A 24688-nucleotide genomic window follows, 5' to 3' on the forward strand; every position below is an offset into this window, starting at 1 on the left:
GGCGCTCCCATGTGACCCCCCTCCTGCGCGAGCTGCACTGGCTCCTGGTGGTCTTCCGGGTGCACTTCAAGGTTTTGGTTACCACCTTTAGAGCGCTCCATGGCTTAGGACCGGGGTATTTACGAGACCGCCTTCTGCTACCAATAGCCTCTCACCGACCAGTACGCTCCCATAGAGAGGGGCTCCTCAGGGTGCCGTCAGCCAAACAGTGTCAACTGGCGGCCCCCAGGGGGAGGGCCTTCTCTGTGGGGGCACCCGCCATCTGGAACGAGCTCCCCCCAGAGATACGGAGGATCCCGGATCTGCGCACATTTCGCCATGCTCTCAAAACTTTTCTATTTCAGCAGGCTGGCCTGGCCTAACTCTCCTCTTTTAAATGTTTTAATTCGTGATTTTATAAATTGGGTGTTTTAATCTGTGTTTCAGCCAAAATATTTAATAATTTTAAGGGATTTTTAATATTTGTATTATCTGTATTTTATCTTAGCTGTTCACCGCCCTGAGTCCTTCGGGAGTAGGGCGGTATAGAAATTTGATTAATAAATAAATAATAAATAAATAAATCTTAATTACTTTCCCCCTCCCCCACATGTTTCTCAATCGTCTTCCACTGAACAGTTGATGCTGTACTTTGTACTTCAACCTCTTTTTTAAAAACGTGCATAGATCTCTTTGATATATATTTTGAGCGAACATCAGAAAACATCAAGTCAAAGGAACAGAAGGAGCAGCTGCAAGGACCTGCAACTGTGTGAAGAAGCATGGGGTGTAATAAAAATTGCGGCTTGCTGACAGGAACAATCATTGGGGCAGCGTTGGCCATCCTCGGCGGAATTTTAATCCCAGTTGGAAATAACCTCATCGAGGACACAGTAGAAAAGGTAAGAGCAGCCTCGAATCCCTGCATTTCTCATCCCTTTCTTCTAAAACCTTTGCTTATGATGTAAGCATAGAAGGGACGTGGTGGCTCAGTGGTTAAGATGCTGAGCTTGTCGATTAAAAAGTCGGCAGTTCAGCAGTTCGAATCCCTAGTGCCGCGTAACAGGGTGAGCTCCCCGTTCCTTGTCCCAGCTTCTGCCAAGATAGCAGTTCAAAAGCAGGTAAAAAATGCAAGTAGAAAAATAGGGACAAAAATATTCAAAAAATATTCACATGTGCAGAAATGGATAGATTAACTTTAAAATTAAACAACAAAGAAGACTCAGAGTATTACAAAATATGGGACAGATGGTATGAATGGATCAATCGGAAGAAAAAAAATTAAAGTCAAATATAGTAAGAAATTAAGGATAACAAATTTACACCGTCATTAAGAAATTAAGGTTAATGTATACATGTACTTACATGTTCAAATATAGATAGATAATCCTGTTTGTTAGTTTTTAGTATATATGTAATCTAGAATTGTACCTTCTTTTTTTAGAATTAAGAATGTTTTGTACAATCTTTTATCTTTTTATATTGAATAAAGTTTGTTTTTAAAAAATTTTAAAAAAAGAAAAATAGGGACCACCTTTGGTGGGAAGGGAACAGCGTTCCATGCGCCTTTGGCGTTGAGTCATGTCGGCCACATGACCACGGAGACGTCTTCGGACAGCGCTGGCTCTTCGGCTTTGAAATGGAAATGAGCACCGCCCCCTAGAGTCGGGAACGACTAGCACGTATGTGCGAGGGGAATCTTTACTCTTACCTATGATGTAAACCATTACAGGCCACCAGCAACCTTAATTGTTTCTCCACCTATCTCCTACTCACCTAACATCTGCTGATTTTCTGGCTGATTTATTCTCCAAATGGAGGATTTTTTTGGGTGGGGTGGGGTGGGGTGGATGAAAAATAAACAAATGAATGAGATGTTCCTTTGATCGTCTATTTGCCAGCCAGGAAGGGCAGAAGTAGGAATTATGTCTAGTTGAATGAAAAGAAGGACTAGACACTATAGGATAGCAGTCTTCCAATATCTCAGGGGTTGCCCCAAAGAAGAGGGGGTCAAGCTATTCTCCAAAGTACCTGGCGGCAGGACAAGAAGCAATGGGTGGGAACTAATCAAGGAGAGAAGCAACCTAGAACTAAGGAGAAATTTCCTGACAGTTAGAACAATTAATCAGTGGAACAATTTGCCTCCAGAAGTTGTGGATGATCCATCACTGGTGGTTATTAAGAAGAGATTGCTGATGATTTGTACGGAATATTATAGTTCCGTGATGGTGAACCTATAGCACGTGTGCAAGAGGTGGCACACAGAGCCCTTTCTGTGGGCACACGCACTGTCGCCAGCTGCTCTTCTGGTTTCCAGCCATCTGGTCTTCGCAGGTGCCAGAGCGCTGGAAAACAGCCTGAAAACGGCTCGAAAAATGCCCAAAAAACAGGCTGTTTTCCAGGCTGTTTTTCGGACCATTTTCAGGCTGTTTTTTGGGCCCTCGGTGCCGAAAAGGATCGCCATCACCGGTATAGTCTCTTCTGTTCAAATAGGTGGTTGGACTAGAAGACCTCCAAGATCCCTCCCAACCTTGTATGTTCTGAGCAACCGATTGCAATCGATCCAAGAACAACATAGAAAGAAATACGGCAATTTCACCCAGAACTCAAGATAAAACTCCAGGACAATGTCACATACGTTGGTAAACAAATGTCTGCAAGAAAACCACCAAGTTCAGCGCACCAAGGACCCCACACTCATCTCCTCCTCCCCCTCCTCCTCCTCCTCCTCCCCTTCCTCCTTCTCCTCCTCCGTGCAAACGAGTGGTGGGTTGCCCCCAGTTCGGACTGGTTCTATAGAACCAGTAGGCTTCTGTGTCTGTGCAGAAAAGCAAGCATGCGCACGCTCACGAGCGAAGCAAGCTATTGCAAACCAGTAGTAAAGGCAAGTAGAACCCACCCCACATGCGCGTGTGTGTCTTCCGCATGCATCCTGTCCCTGCGTATGCATGGGGCCTGAAGACCAGCTGGCCGGTGGGAGGCACGCGTGCGTGCCCACTGGAACTGGGTTGGGGCAATGGCTGTCGTGCCCACAGAGAGAGCTCTGTGAGCCACCTGTGGCACATGTGCCATAGATTCGCCATCATGGATATAGGGTTTCCTGCCTAAGCAGAGGGTTGGACTAGAAGACCTCCAAGGTCCCTTCCCACTCTGTTATTCTCTTCTGTTTGCACACACTCGAGATGTTCCTACAGACCAAAAAGTGCCTTGACTGTTTTGCTGAGAACAGTAGATGTTATTGATTAAAATAGAGTCCGTGTCGGACATCTGCCTGCTGTTGGAAGTGCGGTTACAGTAATGGAACCTATTTTCACCAATGGTGGAACTGCCCGCAGGCGGTTAAATATTGGGGAAAAATACGGCAATGGATTTTGGAAATTACACAGATTAATTTGGAATTAAGGCCCGAGATTTTCCTATGGGGGGCAAAACCTTTGAATGTTAAATCAGATATATGGTCCTTGTTGATTCACATTATTACTGCAGCAAGATTAGCGTATGCGCAGGAGTGGAAAAATCAATACTTACCGATGGATTTGAAAATAATATATAAAATTAATGAGTGTGCGGAATCAGATAGATTAACTAGATTGATCAATGGTAAAAAAGATTCAGAGTTGGAAACTATGGTACGATTGGGTCCAGAAAAGGTGGGATAGAATAGATATATGATGATGTATATATATGATGGCAAATATGTATGTATAAAGGAATGACTTTATATTTATGGACAATGTAATCACATTACACCATGGTGGCAGGATTGTATATTTTATTTGTGTATTGGTGTATAGAATATATTAATAAAAATTATATATATATATATAAAAAATAGAGTCCGTGTCTTGACCAGGAGACCACCTGATAGCAGGTTTTTTTTTTTAATTGAAAAGTTTTATAAGAAATACAAACATTTTCACCTACCCACCCCTCCTTCCCCTCCCTCCCCCCCCACCCCCCTCCCTCGACTTCCCAGAACAAGCACAGGGTATAGCATTCACAAATCAAAAACTAGAATATGCTAACAAATTATTACATTTCATATTCTCCCTAGGTCCTTAACTCCTTATAACTAAAAAAAACAAAAAACAAAAACAAAAAAACCCAGATATAAACTACTTAAAATTATTTCATTCATAAGCTATATGAATCTTCTTATTCGGATATTTCTTCTGTATATAATCAATCCATCTTCTCCATTCCGATATATATCTCTCATTTGAATGGTCTTTAAGGTATGATGAAATTTTTGCCATTTCTGCCAAATGCACAACTTTTAATGTCCATTCCTCAATGGTGGGTGGATCTTCCTTCTTCCAGTACTGTGCCACCAGTAACCTGGCAGCCGTTATTAAGTTCAAAACCAGTTTAGTCTCTATTAATCACCTGATAGCAGGTTTAATGTCATCAAGGCTCTCGTGTCAGGCAACATTTTTTTTCCCCAATAATTTTTTTATTTTTAAACAAGAATAAAACATAAAAAAATCATCATTCCATACAGTTACAGACAGTATATCAATCGGTTTGTATCCTTTTGTGCTTCCTCCTCTGTTCAAAATATCACTATTTTGAAATTATTTTCATATAAAAAAAAAAAAGAAATTGACTTAATTTATCTCAGCATCCACATATTTCATGTTTATCTCCATTTTTGATTGTCCATCCATTGATAAAATAAATCCCATATCAAATAACATTGTTTATCTTCCTGCTCTCTTCTTTCAAATGTCAATTTACTCATTTCAGCACAGTCCATCATTTTCTTAATAATTTCTTCATCAGTAGGTGTCCTTTCTCCTTTCCGATTTTTTGCAAATACAATTCTAGCTGCTGTTAGAAGTTTCACAATTAAATATTGCAATTCTTTATTATATGTCTCTGGTAAGATCCCTAATAAAAATATCTCTAGTTTAAAATCAATACGTCTCTTAGTCATTTTTTCCAAACACCTGTGTATCTTGGTCCAATATTTCTTTGCATCTCTGCATGTCCACCACATGTGGTAATAGAAGAATAAGAATAAGAATAAGAATAATTTTATTTCTATACCGCCCTTCTCCCGAAGGACTCAGGATCCTATCAGGCAACATTTGAGTGATGATAAAGACGGATGAAATATCACTATGAACTTTGTGAATTCCAAAGACCTTCATTTACAGATGCCCAGTGATGAGCGAGCTTGTTCTTCAGGTATATGAACCTCAGAACAGAACTGTCAGAGCTGAAGAAGCTTCTTGGATGAGAAGCGAAATGTCTTCAAAACAAAAAACAAGGAAGGATGCCAATTGCCTGGCAAGTGAAAAAGCACTTTTGGGACTCAGAACAGAACATAGATTCACAGATTTGAATAAAAGGGCATCCACGTTGCATTCCCAGAGGCGTGTTAATAACTGGTGAGAATTTCTGATCCAGAAAGGTGATAGTTACTCATCGGACACAGTTGGAGGGCAACTGATATAATTCAGAAGATAAAGAAACTAAAGATAAATCCTTATCGTAGCAAATCGTGCTTGGCTGTTAACATTTACTGAACTCTGCTCTCTGCATGCCTACTCCTTCTTCTTTGGCAGTTTCAGACGGATCTTTCTTTCTGAAGAATTATGCAAGAAAATGCCAGGAAAACCTGAGTGACCCTTTACCCCCACCCCACCCCCATCCCCTTGACACTGTAGGAAGTTAGCACCCACCCCTTTCCTGGAAGAGTGAAATATTTTAGGAAATATGAAAAAGGCAGAATATTATATTTCCTTGGATGAGAAATGGATAAGCATGTTTTGAAGCAGCTCCTATCTTCCTGCCCCCACCCTTTGTCAATGGGCCATTAAGGCCTGGGCCAGTCTATTCTACATAACAAAGATCTACCTCCTTCAGGCAGAGCCATAGTAGGAATTGCCAAAGATCCAACAAAGATAGGATTAGCCCTCTACACAATAGCAGCAGAAACTCACCACATGTGACCTGGGAAGCAAATGTGACCATCAGCCAGCAAGGCTAGCTAAGACCCCCATCCCCTGGGAGTCTGACAACCAATCAGGATAGTCTTTCGGGGCCCCAGGAAATGCAAAGCCAGAGAGAGCATAAAAACCTAAGGACTCCCTGTATCTGCCCCTTTTCTGTTCAGGAACTCAAGCCATGTGATCCTGTCCACCATTAAACCATCTTTCCAAGCAGTCTCCATGTCTCCAGTGGCTTTTTCCCCACTTGGAGCAGAACCTAGCAGGATATTTCTTTCAACAACACAACGATGCTGTTATAGAAAAGAACTGGCTTTCTTTACTTTCTCTTTTTCTCTCTTCCTGTTTTCTGTCCCTCTTCTTTAGCAAAAAGAAGAAGAAGTAGTAGTAGAAGAAAGCCAGGTCTTTGTTCAGTTGCACTCAGGGCAACCTCCTGCTTTGGGTACTTTGCACCGAAAAAGTGTTGTGGCCCGCCAGCGGCCTGTGCAGATCGTGGCTGATCCCGATGACAAGGAGGCTGGTGTGGTGTCGCGCCAGCAGCCTGCGCAGCCGGTGCTCACATCGGAGAGCGAGGAGGCTGAAGAGGATGTGGTGCCAGAGGCAGAGACTCAGCCAGGGCCTTCAGAACCTCCAGAGGCTCCTTCAAGTGGAGAGAGTGAAGTGGAGGAGCCTCTCCTCAATGCTCGAGCACGCAGGGCTGCCAAAAGGCAGGAGTGGCTACTCAGGCGGAGGAGGTCTCCTCGAGAGTAAGGCTTGAGGATCATTGGCCACTCCCTTAGCCTATTTAAGTCACACGCCATTAGTAAGTTTCTTGCTGGAAACAACTTGTAATTATCATCAGAGCATTTTTGGGAAAGTCTTATCGTATCTTGTTTTCTGGGCTGGTTGCCAACCTTTATTTATTTATTTATTTATTTATTTAGTTTAGTTTAGTTTAGTTTAGTTTAGTTTAGTTTAGTTTAGTTTAGTTTAGTTTAGTTTAGTTTAGTTTAGTTTAGTTTAGTTTAGTTTAGTTTAGTTTATTTGATTTGTATACCGCCCTACTCCCGAAGGACTCAGGGCGGTGAACAGCCAACAATAAAATACATAAATACACAAAATTTAAAATCCCGATAAAATCAAATTAAACTTTTTGGCCCAGACAAATTAAAATACCCCAATAATTTAAAAACAGATTAAAATTTACATATTTAAAAAGGGAAGAGATCAGGTCAAGCCCGCTTGATGGAATAAAAAGGTCTTCACAGCACGGTGGAAGGAGCGCAGATCCGGGATCCTCCGTATCTCCGGGGGGAGCTCATTCCAGATGGTAGGTGCCCCCACAGAGAAGGCTCTCCCCCTGGGGGCCGCCAGTCAACACTGTTTGGCTGACGGCACCTGGAGGAGTCCCTCTCTATGAGAGCGTACTGGCCGGTGGGAGGCTATTGGTGGTAGTAGGCGGTCCCGTAAATAACCAGGCCCTAAGCCATGGAGCGCTTTAAAGGTGGTAACCAAAACCTTGAAGTGCACCCGGAAGACCACCGGGAGCCAGTGCAGCTCGCGCAGGAGAGGTGTTACATGGGAGCGCCATGTCGCTCCCATTACCACCCGCGCGGCCGCACTCTGCGCCAGTTGGAGCCTCCGGGTGCTCCTCAAGGGGAGCCCCATGTAGAGAGCATTACAATAGTCCAGGCGGGAGGTGACGAGGGCATGAGTGACCGTGCGTAACGAGTCCCGATCCAGAAAGGGACGCAACTGGCAAATCAGGCGGACCTGATAAAAAATCCTCCCGGTCACGGCCGTCAAGTGCTCTTCTAAAGACAGCCGTGAATCCAGGAGGACGCCCAAGTTGCGAGCCCTCTCCGTGGGGGCCAATGATTCGCCCCCAATAGTCAGTGATGGCGTCAACTGGCTATATCGGGACGTCGGAAACCACAGCCACTCGGTCTTGGATGGGTTGAGCCTGAGCCTTATTTATTTATTTATTTATTTATTTGTTTGTTTGTTTGTTTGTATGCCGCCTGTCTCCGAAGACTCAAGGCATCTTACAATGCATTTAAAAACCATATATAAAACATTAAAAGTTAAACCATTAAAAACAATTAAAACCCATTCACACTATTCATGGCCAGATCTCGCCAGATTGTAACAGCAAGATCAACGGCCCCGGGCCTGCCAGAAAAGCCAGGTCTTCACTACTTTTCGGAATGCCAATAGGGTGGGGATGGTCCGGACCTCAGGAGGTAATTGGTTCCAGAGAGCTGGGGCAGCCACAGAGAAGGCCCTCCAATGCGGGCCCGCCAGCCAGCATTGTTTAGCTGACGGGACCCGGAGGAGACCAACTCTGTGGGATCTTACCGGTCGCTGGGAGTATGTGGTAGAAGGCAGTCTCGAAGATACCCTGGCCCTGAGCCATGTAGGGCTTTAAAGATAATAACCAACACCTTGAATTGTAACCATAGATCAATAGGGAGCCAGTGCAGCTCGTGGAGAATTGGTGTAATGTGGGTGTACCTAGGTGCACCCACGACAGCTCGCGCGGCTGCGTTCTGGACCAACTGTAGTCTCCGAACACTCTTCAAGGGTAGCCCCATGTAGAGCGTGTTGCGATAATCTAACCGTGAGGTGCCGGACTTTGGTTTATTCTTGCTACTTAATAAATTTGATAAGGACCATTGATGTGTGTCAATATCCTCGGGAATCCAGAGCTGGGCCAGAACAAAAGGTTAGCCCTCACTGCCCTATACCATTTCAGACAAATGGTTATCCAATCTCTTCTTAAAAACTTCCGGATATTGTATTTCATTTTGTTTCTAATCAACCTTGAGGACTGACGTCTCTTCTTCTTCCTTCTTCTCACTGCATCTTTGAAGCATCCCCATTAATCTTTGAAGTTCCATTGCTTTCTGTTATCCTTTCTCACCCTTCGCTTCTGCCCACCCCTAAAAAAGTTTTGGATCTTGTCATTAGTCCTACTGGAGTTACCATTCTTGTTAGGAATATTTACAAAACCATATTCCGAAGAAATAAAATATTTGATGCTACACATCTTAACAGCAGCACGAATAACGTATGCAAAAAACTGGAAACAGGAAAGAACCCCAACGGAGGAAGAATTAATAGATAAGATCTTAGAATGCACTGAGATGGACAGATTAACAAAAGAAATCATGGAAAAAGAAGAGACAGAATATTATAGAATATGGAATAAATGGTATAACTGGCTTAAGACTAACAACAAAGAACAATAACTGTTAGGAGAGAAAAATAGAAGTACAAAATAGAGATGTATCGTATGTCCGGAGTGGAATAAAAATGTATATAATATGAAGGTAGAAATGTATAATAGTAAAGACATAACTAAAATGTATAGTTCTCTATAGGGGAAAAAGGGGGGAAAGGAAAAGGAGGGGAAGAAGATGGAGTAATAGATTAAGATAAAGGGGAAGAAGAATTAAAGTAATAACTGGAAAACCACTATGAAACAATGCTTAAATATGATAAGTTATTTATATGTTGTATAAATGTCCAATATGTATTCTACTAAAATTACAATTTTTTTTAAAAAAAAGAACTGGGGTTTATAAATCAAATACAGCCTGAGTGGTGTAGGAGGCTAATGCCTCCTACTAAGGCAGCATTTAACATCCAGCTGCCTGCAATTACTGCGAGTTCAATTCTCACCAGGCTCAAGGCCGACTCAGCCTTCCATCCTTTCTAAGGTGGGTAAATTGAGGACCCAGTTTGTGGGGGCAATAAGCTGACTTTGTATAAAATATACAAAAGTATGAAGGCTATTGCTTAACGCATTGTAAGCTGCCCTGAGTCTCCGGGGAAGGGCGGCATATAAAAAATAAATAAATAAATAAATAATAAAATAAATATCTACATCCATAAGAAAAAGCTATGCTGGTACTCCTCAACTTACAACACTTTATGTAATAACTGTTCAAAGTTACAACAGCACTAGAAAAAAGTGGCTTATGGCCCATTTTTCACACTTAATGACCATTGTGGCATCATCATGGTGACGTGATCAAAATCCAGCTGCTTGGCAACTGATTCATATTTATGACGGTTGCAATGTCCTGGGGTCGCGGTGATTCCGTTTTGCGACCTTCGGACAAGCAAAGTCAATGGGGATTCGCTTAACAACCAAGTTATTAACATAACAAGTGGAGCGGTTCACTTATGTGGCAAGAAAGGTCATAAAATGGGGCCAACTTCACTGAACAAATGTCTCAGCACCACAAATTTTGGGCTCAATTGGGATTGTTAAGTCGAGGACTAGTTGTACCAGTATTTCATAAACTGTGTTGTTATGATTTATAGGTTGGCTGTGGAGTTCGATTCTAACCAATTATTCTATATGTCTTGTTTGTTATGGAAAAAAAAAAAAGCTTGGAAAGGATTCTTAGCTTGCTGATTTCTGAATAACAATTAAAGTCATCTTCATTTTTTGGGGTAATGAGAATATCGTCTCTTTAAACGCCTTGCTGACTATTTGGCAAAATCAGCCCAGGGCAAGCCAAGCCAAGCAGTTCATAAATCACCATCTAAAATGGATTTCCTTTGGATTATTACAGCCTTGCAGATAATCACGTCCAACTATCTACTTTATAAAGGTTGAAGTTCCACTTCTCAACATATGAGAAGGGCGCTATCTCTGACGAAAGAATATTTACCTGTTGCAAGAAATGATTAGAGAGATAATATCTGATGTCGCCAGTAGAAGACAGAACGATGGCATTCAGCATTGAACAACGATTGATTACGTGCCATCAGGTTATTGTTGAATTCCAGCAACTGCCTAGATTGCTTTGCTCAGTAACAATCAGCATATTTTTTTTATTTTTATGCTCAAGTTGCAAAGTCCATGGGCCAGGGCCAGAGGGCCCAATGAACTGCATCAAACTATTAGAAAAAAAAAACAGTTAGCAGTTATGATGACTGATTTGGAAGATTAATGATTGATAGCAACATGGTTAGAATGCAGCATTTCAGGCTGATTCTGCCCACTGCCAGGAGTTTGATCCTAACCAGCAATATCTGACTCTGTAAACCACTTAGAGAGGGCTGTAAAAGCAATGTGAAGCGGTATATAAGTCTAAATGCTATTGCTATTGCTCTTCCTTCCTTCCTTCCTTCCTTCCTTCCTTCCTTCCTTCCTTCCTTCCTTCCTTCCTGGTGCAGTGGTTAAGATGCAGTAAGGCAAGCAAACTCTGCCCACTGCCAGGAGTTCGATCCTGACCGGGCTCAAGGTTGACTCAGCCTTCCGTCCTTCTGAGGTCAGTAAAATTAGGACCCAGATTGTTGGGGGCAATATGTTGACTCTGTAAACTGCTTAGAGAGGACTGTAAAGCACTGTGAAGCGGTATATAAGTCTAAGTGCTATTGCTATTCCTCCCTCCCTCCTTCCTCCCTCCCTCCCTCCCTCCCTTCCTTCTTCTTCCCTTTCTCATTCTCTTTCCTGGTGGCATAGTGGTTAGAATGCAGTATTGCAGGCTAATTCTGCCAATTGCCAGCAGTTCGATCCTGACCGGCTCGAGGTTGACTCAGCCTTCCATCCTTCTGAGGTGGGTAAAATGAGGATCCAGATTGTTGGGGGCAAGAGGCTGACTCTGTAAACCACTTAGAGAGGGGCTGTAAATCACTATGAAGCGGTATATAGGTCTAAGTGCTATTGCCCTTCCTTCCTTCCTTCCTTCCTTCCTTCCTTCCTTCCTTCCTTCCTTCCTTCCTTCCTTCCTTCTTCCCTTTCTCATTCTCCTTCCTGGTGGCACACTGGTTGGAATTCAATATTGCAGGCTGACTCTGCCCACTGCCAGCAGTTCGATCCTCACCAGGCTCAAGGTTGTCTCAGACTTCCATCCTTCCAAGGTCGGTAAAATTAGGAACTAGATTGTTGGGGGCAATATGTTGACTCTGTAAACCGCTTAGAGAGGTCTGTAAAGCGGTATATAAGTCTAAGTGAGATATCTTTCTGTCTCTTGCTGTTCTTCCTTGCAGGAAGCTGTCATCGAAAAGGGTACAACTGCCTATGAGAATTGGGTCGTTCCAGGAAGTCCCATTTACCGACAGTTTTGGCTCTTTGATGTCCAGAACCCAGAGGAGGTGATGATGAATGGTTCTAATCCAATCCTGAAGCAGAAAGGTCCTTACACTTACAGGTAGGTCAAGACCTGAGGATGTCATGAAGACATGGGATTAGAAAGCACAGATGGAACAGGAATAGAAATGATTTCAGATGGTTTCTACCGTATTTAAATATATCTATACAACTGAGAATCTTTAAAGTTTGCTGTTTTCAACATCATAAAGTTGATGCATCTTGAACAAAAGACAATTATTGTGCCAAAGAGATAAGCATAGAATATGCAAGGTACTTTCCTAGTTTGTTAACCCATAATTCCCAGAGCGATCTGCAGGAAAATCCCAAGGACATTTAAAAAAAAAAAACTAGAGTTGTGTAGCCTTGAATTAACTCATAGAATCACATTTGGGCAAGTTCCTAATTTGAAGAATTAACTGGAGGCCGAGCTCTTCACAAGCCTGGTATTGTGCCAAGAAATAAATCAGATGGAAAATAATTCTACCGTAGGCTAACAAAAGAATGAACAGTTTCAGCTAAACACTTTTTCAAAAAAGTTATGTAAACTACTCCCTGGGTTAAGAATAAGTTCCACCATGCCTAAGTCTGTTTTTAACTTGAATTTGCAGGTAGCTCAGAACTTGTACTGACAAACAGACAACTACTAAAAATGGTGGACGGAGTTGTCCTTCTATAGAATAGAATAGAATAGAATAGAATAGAATAGAATAGAATAGAATAGAATAGAATAGAATAGAATAGAATAGAATAGAATAGAATAGAATAGAATAGAATAGAATAACAGAGTTGGAAGGGACCTTGGAGGTCTTCTAGTCCAACCCCTTGCTTAGGCAGGAAACCCTACACCACTTCAGACAAATGGTTATCCAACCTCTTCTTAAAAACTTCCAGTGCTTGAGCCTTCACAATTGAGATCGGGAGATTGAGTCTAACCTCTATTCCTTACGTGCAAGGAATCAAGATGACCAATTACGATCAAACATAATTGCTTGAGCGCATTTATCTGAAGATGTCAACCACTTCTTTCAGGAACTGGTTGAACTGTGGATGAAGGTTTTCTAAAAATACAATCGAAAGCTGCCTTTCAAAACTCAAGTCCCCATTTTTTTCTGTGCTGGAGAACAAATCGTGGTGCACTTCAGTTTTGCATATGTATCGATATTTGCAGTCATCCAGGTCGTGGTTTATTTATTTATTTATTTATTGGTTTGATTTATATGCTGCCCTTCTCCGGAAACTCAGGGCGCCTTACAATGCGTTAAGCAATAGCCTTCATGCTTTTGTATATACCTGCTTAGTAGGCTTTCAGTCCCCCATAAGCGGTGTTCTTTTTTTATACAAAGTCAGCTTATTGCCCCCACAATCCGGGTCCTCATTTTACCTACCTCGGAAGGATGGAAGGCTGAGTCAACCTTGAACCAGGTGAGATTTGAACTCACAGTAATTGCAGGCAGCTGGTGCTACTTAACAGTACTTTAGTCCACTGCTCCACCAAGGCTCTTTGGGTTGCCCCAAAGATGCTTTTCCAAATATCAACTGGACGTTTGTTTCTTTTTTATCCCTTGAAAATGTTTTGCTGCTCATCCAAAAAGCTTCCTCAGTTGCCTTTTCATCCTTTTTCGGAGGAGAAGTGAAACGTTTTCAAGGGGGAAAAAAAATCCAAGAAAGTCCAGCTCTGTATAAACGGGAACACCTCCAACTGCTTGTCACTTATAAAATGGATTCAAATAGATCAACCAACAACTAACTACTGGGCCTAGATGAATCAAAAGTTGGAGTTAAGATTGCCGGCAGAAATATCAACAACTTCAGATATGCAGATGATACCACTACTAATGGCAGAAAGCGAAGAGGATCTAAAGAGCCTCTTGATGCAGGTGAAGAAGGAGAGTGCAAAAGTTGGCTTGAAACTCAACATTAAGGAAACTAAGTTCATGGCATCCGCCCCTCTCAATTCCTGGCAAATAGATGGGGGGAAAAATGGAGGTAGTGACAGATTTTATTTTACTGGGCTCCAAGATCACCGCAGATGGCGACTGCAGCCAAGAAATTAAAAGATGCTTGCTCCTGGGGAGGAAAGCTATGGCAAATCTAGACAGCGTACTAAAAAGCAGAGACATCACCCTGCCAACAAAAGTGCGTATAGTCAAGGCGATGGTTTTTCCAGTTGCAATGTCTGGCTGTGAAAGTTGGACCATAAGGAAGGCTGAGCGCCAAAGAATGGAGGCCTTTGAACTCTGGTGCTGGAGAAGACTCCTGCGAGTCCCTTGGACTGCAAATGCCATCCAACCGGTCAGTCCTAGAGGAGATCAACCCTGACTGCTCTTTAGAAGGCCAGATCCTGAAGAGGAAACTCAACTACTTTGGCCACCTAATGAGAAGGAAGGACTCACTGGAGAAGAGCCGAATGCTGGGAACGACTGAGGGCAAAAGAAGAATGGGACGGCAGAGAAGGAGGTGGCTGGATGGAGTCACTGAAGCCGTCGGCGTGAGCTTCAATGGACTCCAGAGGATGGTAGAGGACAGGAAGGCCTGGAGGAACGTTGTCCATGGGGTCGCGATGGGTCGGACATGACTTCACGACTAACAACAAAGATCAACCAGTGGTTATTTTTCATCCAGTTTCTGCAAACTAGCTTTGTTATGCCTTAATTTCCATGGGAATATTATATAGTAGTCTTGGCTCAATGTAAACTATTTGCATAGGGTTGAATTGTATCCTTAGGCTTTCAACAATAGAAAGCTTATTTCAAGTGTGTGTGTGTGTGTGTGTGTGTGTGTGATTTGTTCTTCTTGATGGTTATCTATACAGCCATCAACACAAAACAAAATCTGAACCATCCCCCTTTGATTAGGAGAAAGAAGATTATTGCTTTTCACAGAGAGGGCAATGCAAAACTTACCAAAAGAGGCTGTAAATAGAATAGAATAACAGAGTTGGAAGGGACCTTGGAGGTCTTCTAGTCCAGCCCTCTGCTCAGGCAGGAAATCCTACCCCATTTCAGACAAATGGTTGTCCAATCTCTTCTTTAAAAATTAAAAAAAAGAAGAAGTTGGAGCATTCACAACTTCTGGAGGCAAGTTGTTCCACTGGTTAATTGTCCTCACTGTCAGGAAATTTCTCCTTAATTCCAGGTTGCTTCTCTCCTTGATTAGTTTCCATCCGTTGCTTCTTGTCCTGCCTTCAGGTGCTTTGGAGAGTAGCTTGACTCCCTCTTCTTTGGGGCAGCCCCTGAGATATTGGAAGACTGCTATCATGTCTCCCCTGGTCCTCCTTTTCATCAAACTAGACATACCCAGTTCCTCAGTGGTAGGTTTCAAAAATATTTACTACCAGTTTGGTGGGTGTGGCTTGGTGGGCGTGGCATGGTTTGGTGGGCGTGTCAGGGGAAGAATACTGTAAAATCTCCTTCCCCTCCCCAATCCAGGGGAAGGATACTGCAAAATCCCCATTTCCTCCCGATCAGCTGGGATTCGGGCAGCAGAGAACAGATGGGACGGAGCCAGTCAGAATTTTTACTACCGGTTCTCTGAACTACTCAAAATTTCTGCTACCGGTTCTCCAGAACTGATCAGAACCTGCTGAAACCCACCTCTGCAGTTCCTGCAACCCTTCTTCATATGTTTTATCCTTGAGTCCCCCAAACCACCTTGCTGCTCTTCTCTGCACTCTTTCTAGAGCCTCCACATCTTTTTTACATCATGGCGACCAAAACTGGATGCAGGATTCCAAGTGTGGCCTTACCATATGTTTTGTATTTACGTGTGTATGTTATATGTATGCATGTTGTAGAGATGAAAGACAGGAAAAGAAAGAAAAGTGTTAGATGGTCAAATCTCTATTTGTCCTCTGGCAAAGAGAGTGGCAACTCTACTTATTTCTTTTCTTTTCTTTTTTTTAAAAAAGTTTTTTATTAATAATTAAAAACATTGGACATGGTGTCTCCGGTTTAAACATTTTTGTCACGTTATACCTTGCAATCGATACAATTCAGGGGTGAAATCCAATTTTTTTCCCTACCGGTTCTTTGGGCGTGGCTTGGTGGGCATGGCAGAGGAAAGATATTGCAAAATCTCCATTCCCACCCCACTCCAGGGGAAGGATACTGCAAAATTTCCATTCCCACCCCTCTCTGGGGCCAGCCAGAGGTGGTATTTGCTGGTTCTCCGAACTATTCAAAATTTCCGCTATCGGTTCTCTAGAACCTGTCAGAACCTGCTGGATTTCACCCCTGATACAATTCCTTATCTCTATACAAGTTTTACACTATTTATCCCATTTCAAACATGTAGATTCTTTTATCTGTGAAGCTTACATCAATGCCAAGTTTGTTCCTTTTTATCACAGAAAACTAATATAAAAACTTCTAAACATTCAACTTGTCAATACTCATTTATCCCAGCATTCTTCCTCCTGTCAAGCCAGTAATAAAATTTGTACCAGATTTCATAATACTGTGTTTCATTCTTATCTTTATGTTCCAGAGTCAACCTGTCCATTTCCGCACAAGTTAATATTTTAGCTAATACTTCTTCTTCTACGGGGGTGTCTTTATTTTCCCATTTTTGTGCAAAAGCCAATCTTGCTGCTATTAGAATATGTAACATTAGATATATTGTACCCTTGTTGTAGTTGCCCTTTATGATATCCAGTAAAAATAATTGTGGTTTTGATTCTATATTTTGCGTTAATATCTCTTCTAACCATTGTTTTATCTGGTGCCAAAATTTTGTAGTTTTTTGGCATTCCCACCACATGTGATAAAAAGTCCCTGGCACTGCCTCACATTTCCAACACAACAATGAATTTTTTTTTTTTTGTTTATTTTTGCTAATCTTGTGGGTGGCAATTCTCCTTATTTCTGATTTTGTCCGCATTGAACAACTGAAGTGGAATCTCTTTTTTCCTCAAGGATGCGATATAAACCCAAAGAAAACATCACTGAACACGATGATGCTACCCTGTCTTACCACCTGGAAAATATTGTTCTTTTTCAACCTGAACTGTCCAACGGGTTGGAAAGTGACAATATAACGACTGTCAACTTTGCTGTTGTGGTAAGCAAACTCTGTCATAAGATTCATCTGCCTGTTGTAATAATAAATCAGTACAAATTTGAATTTGGGTATTCTCCGTATTTGGCAATGATCTTCTCTCTTATTCCGTTTTTTTTGGGGGGGGGGTGTTGGGGATGAATGAATTGGGTGATCCAGAAATACAGCCTTACCACCTGTTGGTAATTCGTTGATAGTAAAGGGGACTAGGATAGGCAGATCAGCAAAATTTGGAAATCCGTCTCCGTCTAATTCTTATGGTATTATTTCTTAACTTTTCATCAAAATGATGAAAATATTTTCTAGCAGTCAAAGTAATGCTACCTTTCGTTATTTTTTTTTTAAGTCAAGTTTTTTTATTTACAGTAGTGGCCAAAATTGTGGAAATTTTTTGGGAAAAGTGTATTTTCTAAAACTAGCTAATTTTTTAGGAGTAGTACCATTAAATTATATATCAACGGAAAGATAATTTAATCAAGAATGTAATGCAGTAACTTTTAGGAAGGATTTGCTATTATAATAGCAGTTACAGTATAAAGAAGAAAAGTGAAACAGGTAGAAAAAAATGAGATCTACAAAAATGATCCCCATGTCAGTTAATACTTAGTTGGGTAACCTTTAGCATGAATGACGGCCTTACAACGTCTTCCCATGGAGTGAACCAAGTCTTTTAGTTCTGCAGCTCTTATAATATGAAACCAAGATTGAATGATGGCTTCTATTAACTGGGTTTTATTGCTGGGTCGCTTCTGACTAACAAGTTTCTTTAGTCGGCTCCATATATTTTCAATTGGGTGAAGGTCTGGGCTATTCCCAGGCCATTCCAGCAGTGGAATAGGATTATCTTGAAACTCCACCCAAAAAGTGGTGTTATTAGCCATCAAACCTCAAAAATACACTTTTCCCAAAAAGTTTCCACAATTTTGCCCACTACTGTATATATAAATATTTTGAAGACAGTGTATTGTCTGGGCATTTCATTTTACAGAAGAAGAAAAAAAAACCCATAATAGATATACTGATAGTAATAACGATAATACATGTAATAATTACAACCATATTTATAATTATATTAGCTTGTTTATGATCATATTAATTGTACTAGCATGCTTATAATTATAGAAAACATTCGTATTTTACTTACATATAACAATAATCTTTCTTCATCTAACTTCTACCTCTTGTATTTAACCATTGATAAAACCTATTCCACATTCAATGGTACTCTGTATCTTCTTTATCTTTTATTTTCAATGTCAATCTATCCATCTCTGCACATTCCAATATTTTCCGGATTATGTTTTCATCTGGTGGAGTATTCTCATTTTTCCAATATTGTGCAAATACAATTCTCGCTGCTGTCAATGCATGTAGCATTAAGTATACAGTCCCTTAGTCATAACTTTCTACACCTAACAAAATATTTCTGCCTTTCATTATTATTGGTGTTCTCTTCCCGCCTTCTGAATTTTAACCAGAAATTATTATTTTATTCCAGAAGCTTTTAAAATTAATTTTATCTTCTATGTCCTATGCAAGTATCAGTCAGAAATGATGGTGAAAGTACGCAAAAATACTGATTATCTAACTGCAAAAATACTGATTACTTAACTGTGATGCTTGTCTATTGTATTGACATAAATCAAATCCTTAGCACTTATTCAGTATTGAAACTCGAAAATGTTCTGTGATTTGATCACATGTAAGATTTAATGAAAGCCTGTTACAAAACATTTTCGCCCATTTTTCATCCCAGTTTTAAGTTTGTTAACATATTTGCATTTTCCGTAGACTGCACCTGTTTTATATCCAAGTCTATCTCAAATCCTGAATATGCTCATACAACGATCCAAATCCAAATTACTCCAAACGAGAACCGTGAAAGAAATACTTTGGGGCTATACAGATCCTTTCCTGGAATTAATTTCATTTCCAAACATTGATAAAGTCGTTGGAATATTCCATCCTGTAAGTATAAACTCAAAGGGAAAATTAATGACTCTAAGAAAAGCATCTGTGCTGATATCATAAACACCTCCTTAAAATTCAGAAAGTTCAGGGCATTGAAATCAGAACAATAATTTCTATCTTAGCATGACTTATCAAAAGTCACCAGATTTTTATTGCAGATACAGAAGCATTGCTGGTATCAACTATTCTATCGGATGTTAGAAATAAAGGTCATAGCAATAAATGAGAGCTTGAATTTTCTTATCTTGTTTCCTTTCATCGGGTAATAGCACCTATCTGACTAGAGCTGATCTAAAAAGCTAAGCAGGGTCAGTCCTGGATCGCAGGTGGATGGGGGAAACAAACTGGAAAAATCTACTTTATAGGCAAAAAATATTCTAATGTGCCACATATAAGACACCAGCTTGACTCCAAGGTGTCTTGAGTCAGTTTACAGCAGACAAGTTATTTTTGGTCTGCAAAAAGCGTCTTTTATGGGTGAGTGGTGCAGTAGCCTAGAGGTGGAGCTCTTGCCTCACAATCAGGAGGCTGTGAGTTCGATCCTAGGTAGCGGCAGATATTTCTCTCTCTGGGCACATTGAGAATATATCTGCTGAACAAAAGTCCGCATTGGTAACAGGAAGGGCATCCGGCCATTAAAACACTCAGCTCCATTAAAATCCGGAGCCTGAGTGGCGTAGGAGGCTAATGCCTCCTACTAAAGCAGCATTTAACATCCAGCTGCCTGCAATTACTGCTGGTTCGAATCTCGCCAAGGCTCAAGGTCGACTCAGCCTTCCATCCTTTCTAAGGTGAGTAAAATGAGGACCCGGTTTGTGGGGGCAATAAGCTGACTTTGTATAAAATATACAAAAGTATGAAGGCTATTGCTTAACGCATTGTAAGCCGCCCTGAGTCTCTGGAGAAGGCCCTTCCCCTCTGCGGTGCACGCTTCTCCCTGCGCCTCTGCCGAGGGTCCAGCCAGCACTTATCTTCTTCATCGCTGTCCACCTGTGGCTGCTGGGATGTGCTTGGCTCTGAGCCTATCGTTTGGCCTTCGGTGTCCTCTGGAGGCATTGCCAGAGAGGAGGGTCCTGGAGAGGGAGGCTTTGCCAACTCCTCCCCCTCACTCTCAGAGTCTGCATCTGTCAATAGCTCAGGCTCAGGCAACGGAGCCACAACAAAAGGATGCAAATGACCAGCTCTCTACAAGGAGTATAAATCCTTCCATTCCCCACCATCCAGTCAGAGCTGAAGAAGCTTCTTGGTTGAGAAGTGAAATGTCTTCAAAGAAAAAACAGAAAGTCCAGTCACCTCTTGTAAAAGCATCTTTGGGATAACCATGACCCGGATGACGGAGAATCTCCATAAATATCAAGGAGGTAGAAATATTACCATCAGTGTCCATAAACTATCTGCAGACAAGGCAAGTTAAAATATTGGCCAATTCCATGTCATCATGTAGAGATTCCTGGGAGTTTATCTTATATTGGGTTGGGTTACTTTTAAAAGACATGAATACTTGGTCTAAAATATCTAAAATATTTTCCCCTGAACTATTTCTTTGTTTGAATTTTTGCGAAACCCTACTTCAAAAGTTAAGATTTTCATGTCCTAGGTACCGGAGGGGAAGCGCCTGCTGAAAACAGAAAATTAAGAATGTTAGACATAATTTAGATTTTGGACAGCTGATTTTTAAACACTGAAAAGTTCGTCGTGATAAACAAGGTGAAAAAAATAATAATTTCCTGTTCTCACTCTTTCTCTCATTCAAGTACAATGAAACATTTGATGGCCCTTACCGAATTAACAGCGGGAAAGATGATATAAAGAAGGTGGGAATTATACAGAGTTATAAAAACAACAGGTATACCACATTTGGGAAGATACAACTATATTTATTTACTTTTTTTTCAAACTTTACAACAGTTCAGTTTAGAGAGATGTTTTGTTTTGGGAAATTTCTCCTTAGTTCTAAGTTGCTTCTCTCCTTGATTAGTTTCCACCCATTGCTTCTTGTCCTGCTTTCTGGTGCTTTGGAGAATAGCTTGACCCCAGAGGTGGGTTTCAGCAGGTTCTGACAGGTTCTGGAGAACCGGTAGCGGAAATTTTGAGTAGTTCGGAGAACCGGAAAATACTATCTCTGGCTGGCCCCAGAGTCGGGTGGAACTGGAGATTTTGCAATAGCCTTCCCCTGCCATGCCCACCAAGCCACGCCCACCAAGCCACAGCCACAGAATTGATAGTAAAAAAAATTGGATTTCACCACTGGCTTGACTCCCTCTTCTTTGTGGCACCCCCTGAGATATTGGAAGACTGCTATCATGTCTCCCCTAGTCCTTCTTTTCATTAAACTAGACATCCCCAGTTCCTGCAACCATTCTTCCTATGTTTTAGCCTCCAGTCCACTTAAGAGAGTCATGTGACTTTAGTCTATCAGATTTATGTTTGCTATACAAATACTATCCTGGTATTGCCTTTACACATTCCTTATATGTCCCTCCTATCTTAACATAAATGCTTATTTTTTTCCAACTCCTTCTTGTATGGAATCTATAGATATATAAATCAAATACCACTCACTCATCACGAAATCTCCAGAACGGTAAAGCCTACAAACTTGAAATTTGGCACATATGTTCCTCTTGGCTTCTAGGTGCTCACTAAGGAAGGATTTTTCAAAATGACCAACAGATCATTAGTATTTCATAAACAGTATTATATTCACATGCTCTGATACTAAGGAGTTAGACGTTCTACTCCCCCTCCCCACCTGAAAAGAACTCTGTTCCAACTGCCAGTTGCCTTATATTAACACGCTCTGATGCTAAGGAGTTAGATGTTCTACTCCTCCTCCCCATCTGAAAAGAACTCTGTTCCAACTACCAGTTGCCTTATATGAACACGCTCTGATGCTAAGGAGTTAGACATTCTACTCCCCCTCCGCACCTGAAAATAACTCTGTTCCAACTGCCAGTTATGTTATATTAATACGCTCTGATGCTATCCCTTCGCTAAACCGGACATGGCCAGCGCATGACTCATCCGGCCTGTGGGCTAGGACATTCTACTCCCCCTTCCCCTCTGTTCCAACTGCCAGTTGCCTTATATGAACACGCTCTGATGCTACGGAGTTACACGTTCTACATTAAGTTTCAGGCTTTAAGTGTCAATTTATCACGCCCGATCACATAGTTTCGTAGCGAACCATGGGCGTCCAGCTAGTACGATTATAAAAGACCTTGAGAACAGAATATGCACCCTGCCCTTCGAATTCCCACACTTTCCTTAGATTCAGAAGACAAATGTTTAGCTAAGAAAACTGCATGGCATCCTCTGAACTGCATATTCTTTTTCTTTTCTTTTTTTTAAGGACTGTTGAATACTGGAAAAGTTATTGTGCTTTAGTGAATGGCACCGGTAAGTATGTCAACGGAACGATATTGAATGTTTATTTCTGGGTAGAACACACTACACACATATTGGCATGCGTTAAGATATTCAAGGTTGGAACTGAAGCCTATTTGATAAGATAAGATCCCCCCAAAAAAGAACAGGATGAGAAGCAAATGAGCTAGGTATTATTTATGAGTCTTCACATAAATAATACCTAGCTGGCAGGGGTGAAATGCTCCCGGTTCAGACCGGATCGCCCGATCCGGTAGCGATGGAGGCGGGTGGTTCGGAAAACTGGTAGCAAAAATCGCTGCCCCCTCCATGCCCAGCTGAGCCGCATAATCATCAGAGGCTTTTTTTTTTTTTACTTTTAAAAGCATTTTTTCTACAACCTCTTCGGCCAAAAAATGCTTTTAAAAGTTAAAAAAAAAAGCCTCTGATGATTGCGCGGCTCAGCTGGGATCCTCAGAGGCTTTTAAAAGAAAAAAACCCCCTTTTTTCCCTTTTAAATGCCTCTGACGATCCAAGCTGAGTTTCCATGATCTGCAGAGGTTTTTTAAAAAAGTCTCTGCTGATCAGGCAACTCAGCTGGGATCGTCAGAGCCTTTTGAAAACATTTTTTTACAAAATAGTTTTAAAAGTAAAAAAAAAAATTGGCCACGCCCACCCAGTCACCACCAAGCCACGCCCACAGAACCGGTAGTAACAAATTTTAGATTTCACCACTGCTAGCTGGGGAGGAAAGGAGGAGGGGGAGAAAGGAAGGGGAAGTAGAGAAGGAATAGGAGAGGAGGGAAGAAGAAGGTAGGAAGGACAAAAGAAGGGAGGGAGACGAAGGGAAAGAGAAGAAAGATTGCTGTAAAATAAAAACAAAGATGAAATGGAAGAAAGGCATCCCCCCCAAAACATTTAAATATATTAAGATAAAGGTTGAATTAATAAAAAAATAAAATTAAGGAGAACGCATACGATTAAGAATAGAAAAAAATAGAATTCGAGGGTGAGAGAAGATACGGCTTAGAAAAATAAGAATAGAAAAATTAACAAATATGGAAAAAGAATACTTTGGCAGAAACTGCAACTAAGTGAAATATATTTGGATAGGATGAATTATATATGATATGATATGGTACGGTCAATACTCCATTTCAAAAAAATATGTGGGTGTGTATTGGGAGGGGGGAAAACCAATAAAACTTGTCAAATAAATAAATAAATAAATAAATAAATAAATAAATAAATAAATAAATAAATAAATAAATAAATAAATATTACCTAGCTGACTAAATTATTAAGAAACTGTAGGGATCTAGAAAAGGGACAAAGGCTGTGTTTTGTGTAGGATGCTGGAGTCCAAGTACGTGTGGATGGGATTTGTGTGATGGCTTCACCCGGGGTGAAATGTAAAATTTGTTACTACCGGTTCTGTGGGCGTGGCTTGGTGGGGAGGGTAATATGACTGGGTGGGCGTGGCCAATTTTTTTTTAAAAAAATAACTTTTCAAAGCATTTTTCCTAATACTTTGAAAAGCCTCTGCCAATCAGGCAACTCAGCTGGGATCATCAGAGAGGCTTTTAAAAAAATGCCTCTCTGACAATCAGGCAACTCAGCTGGGATCGTCAGAGACTTTTCAAAGCATTTTTTTTACCACCTGTTCGGCCAAGAGGTTGCAGAAAAAAATGCTTTGAAAAGCCTCTGACGATCCCAGCAGAGCTGCACGATCATCAGAGGCTTTTTTTTTTTAACTTTTAAAAGTATTTTTTCATCGGAAGATGTTGTAGAAAAAATGCTTTTAAAAGTTTTTTAAAAAAGCCTTTGATGATCGTGCGGCTCAGCTGGGCATGTGGGGGTGGGGCAGGGATTTTTGCTACCAGTTTTCCAAACCACCCGCCGCCATCGCTACCGGATCGGGCGATCCGGTCCAAACCGGGAGCATTTCACCCCTGTCTTCACCATTCAAATGTCTTCATTTGGTCTCATTGTGGCTTCCAGCAGAAGCACTAAGTACACCTAACAAGGTTTTCTAAATGGGGACCAAGAATAGCCATACAACCCCAAAATTTAGAGATAGGACATTTATCTGAGGAATGTTAAGCTTGTTCACTGTTAGTGTATTGCTTTGACAATTATTATGCTTCCTACTGCCCCACATTTATCTTTTTTAAAAATGCATCATTTTGGTTTCTTGCTCCATCAGTGTTCATTGTTAAGGTTAAAAGAAACTTCACAATCTTAGGCAGCCTCCTAAGCAGTAGTAGGTTTC

The 24688-nt window shown here is 41.2% G+C and overlaps 1 protein-coding gene across 3 annotated transcripts in view; it reads left to right on the plus strand.

Annotated features, from left to right (window-relative positions):
- Window positions 1-761: 761 nt before the first annotated feature.
- Window positions 762-24688, plus strand: part of LOC117677563 (platelet glycoprotein 4-like) — a 36805-nt gene continuing 12878 nt past the window's right edge. Inside the window, exons 1-6 of one of the 3 annotated variants that reach the window (XM_034437870.3) lie at window positions 762-881; window positions 11922-12082; window positions 16938-17082; window positions 18871-19047; window positions 20805-20896; window positions 22403-22449. In XM_034437870.3, the coding sequence (XP_034293761.2) occupies window positions 762-881; window positions 11922-12082; window positions 16938-17082; window positions 18871-19047; window positions 20805-20896; window positions 22403-22449 (742 nt within the window). The remainder of the gene's footprint in view (window positions 882-11921; window positions 12083-16937; window positions 17083-18870; window positions 19048-20804; window positions 20897-22402; window positions 22450-24688) is intronic. The other 2 variants (XM_034437871.3, XM_034437872.3) reach the window with 2 other exon arrangements.

This window comes from Pantherophis guttatus, chromosome 7, assembly GCF_059756535.1.
Source record: "Pantherophis guttatus breed Tessera chromosome 7, ASM5975653v1, whole genome shotgun sequence".
NCBI lineage: Eukaryota > Metazoa > Chordata > Lepidosauria > Squamata > Colubridae > Pantherophis > Pantherophis guttatus.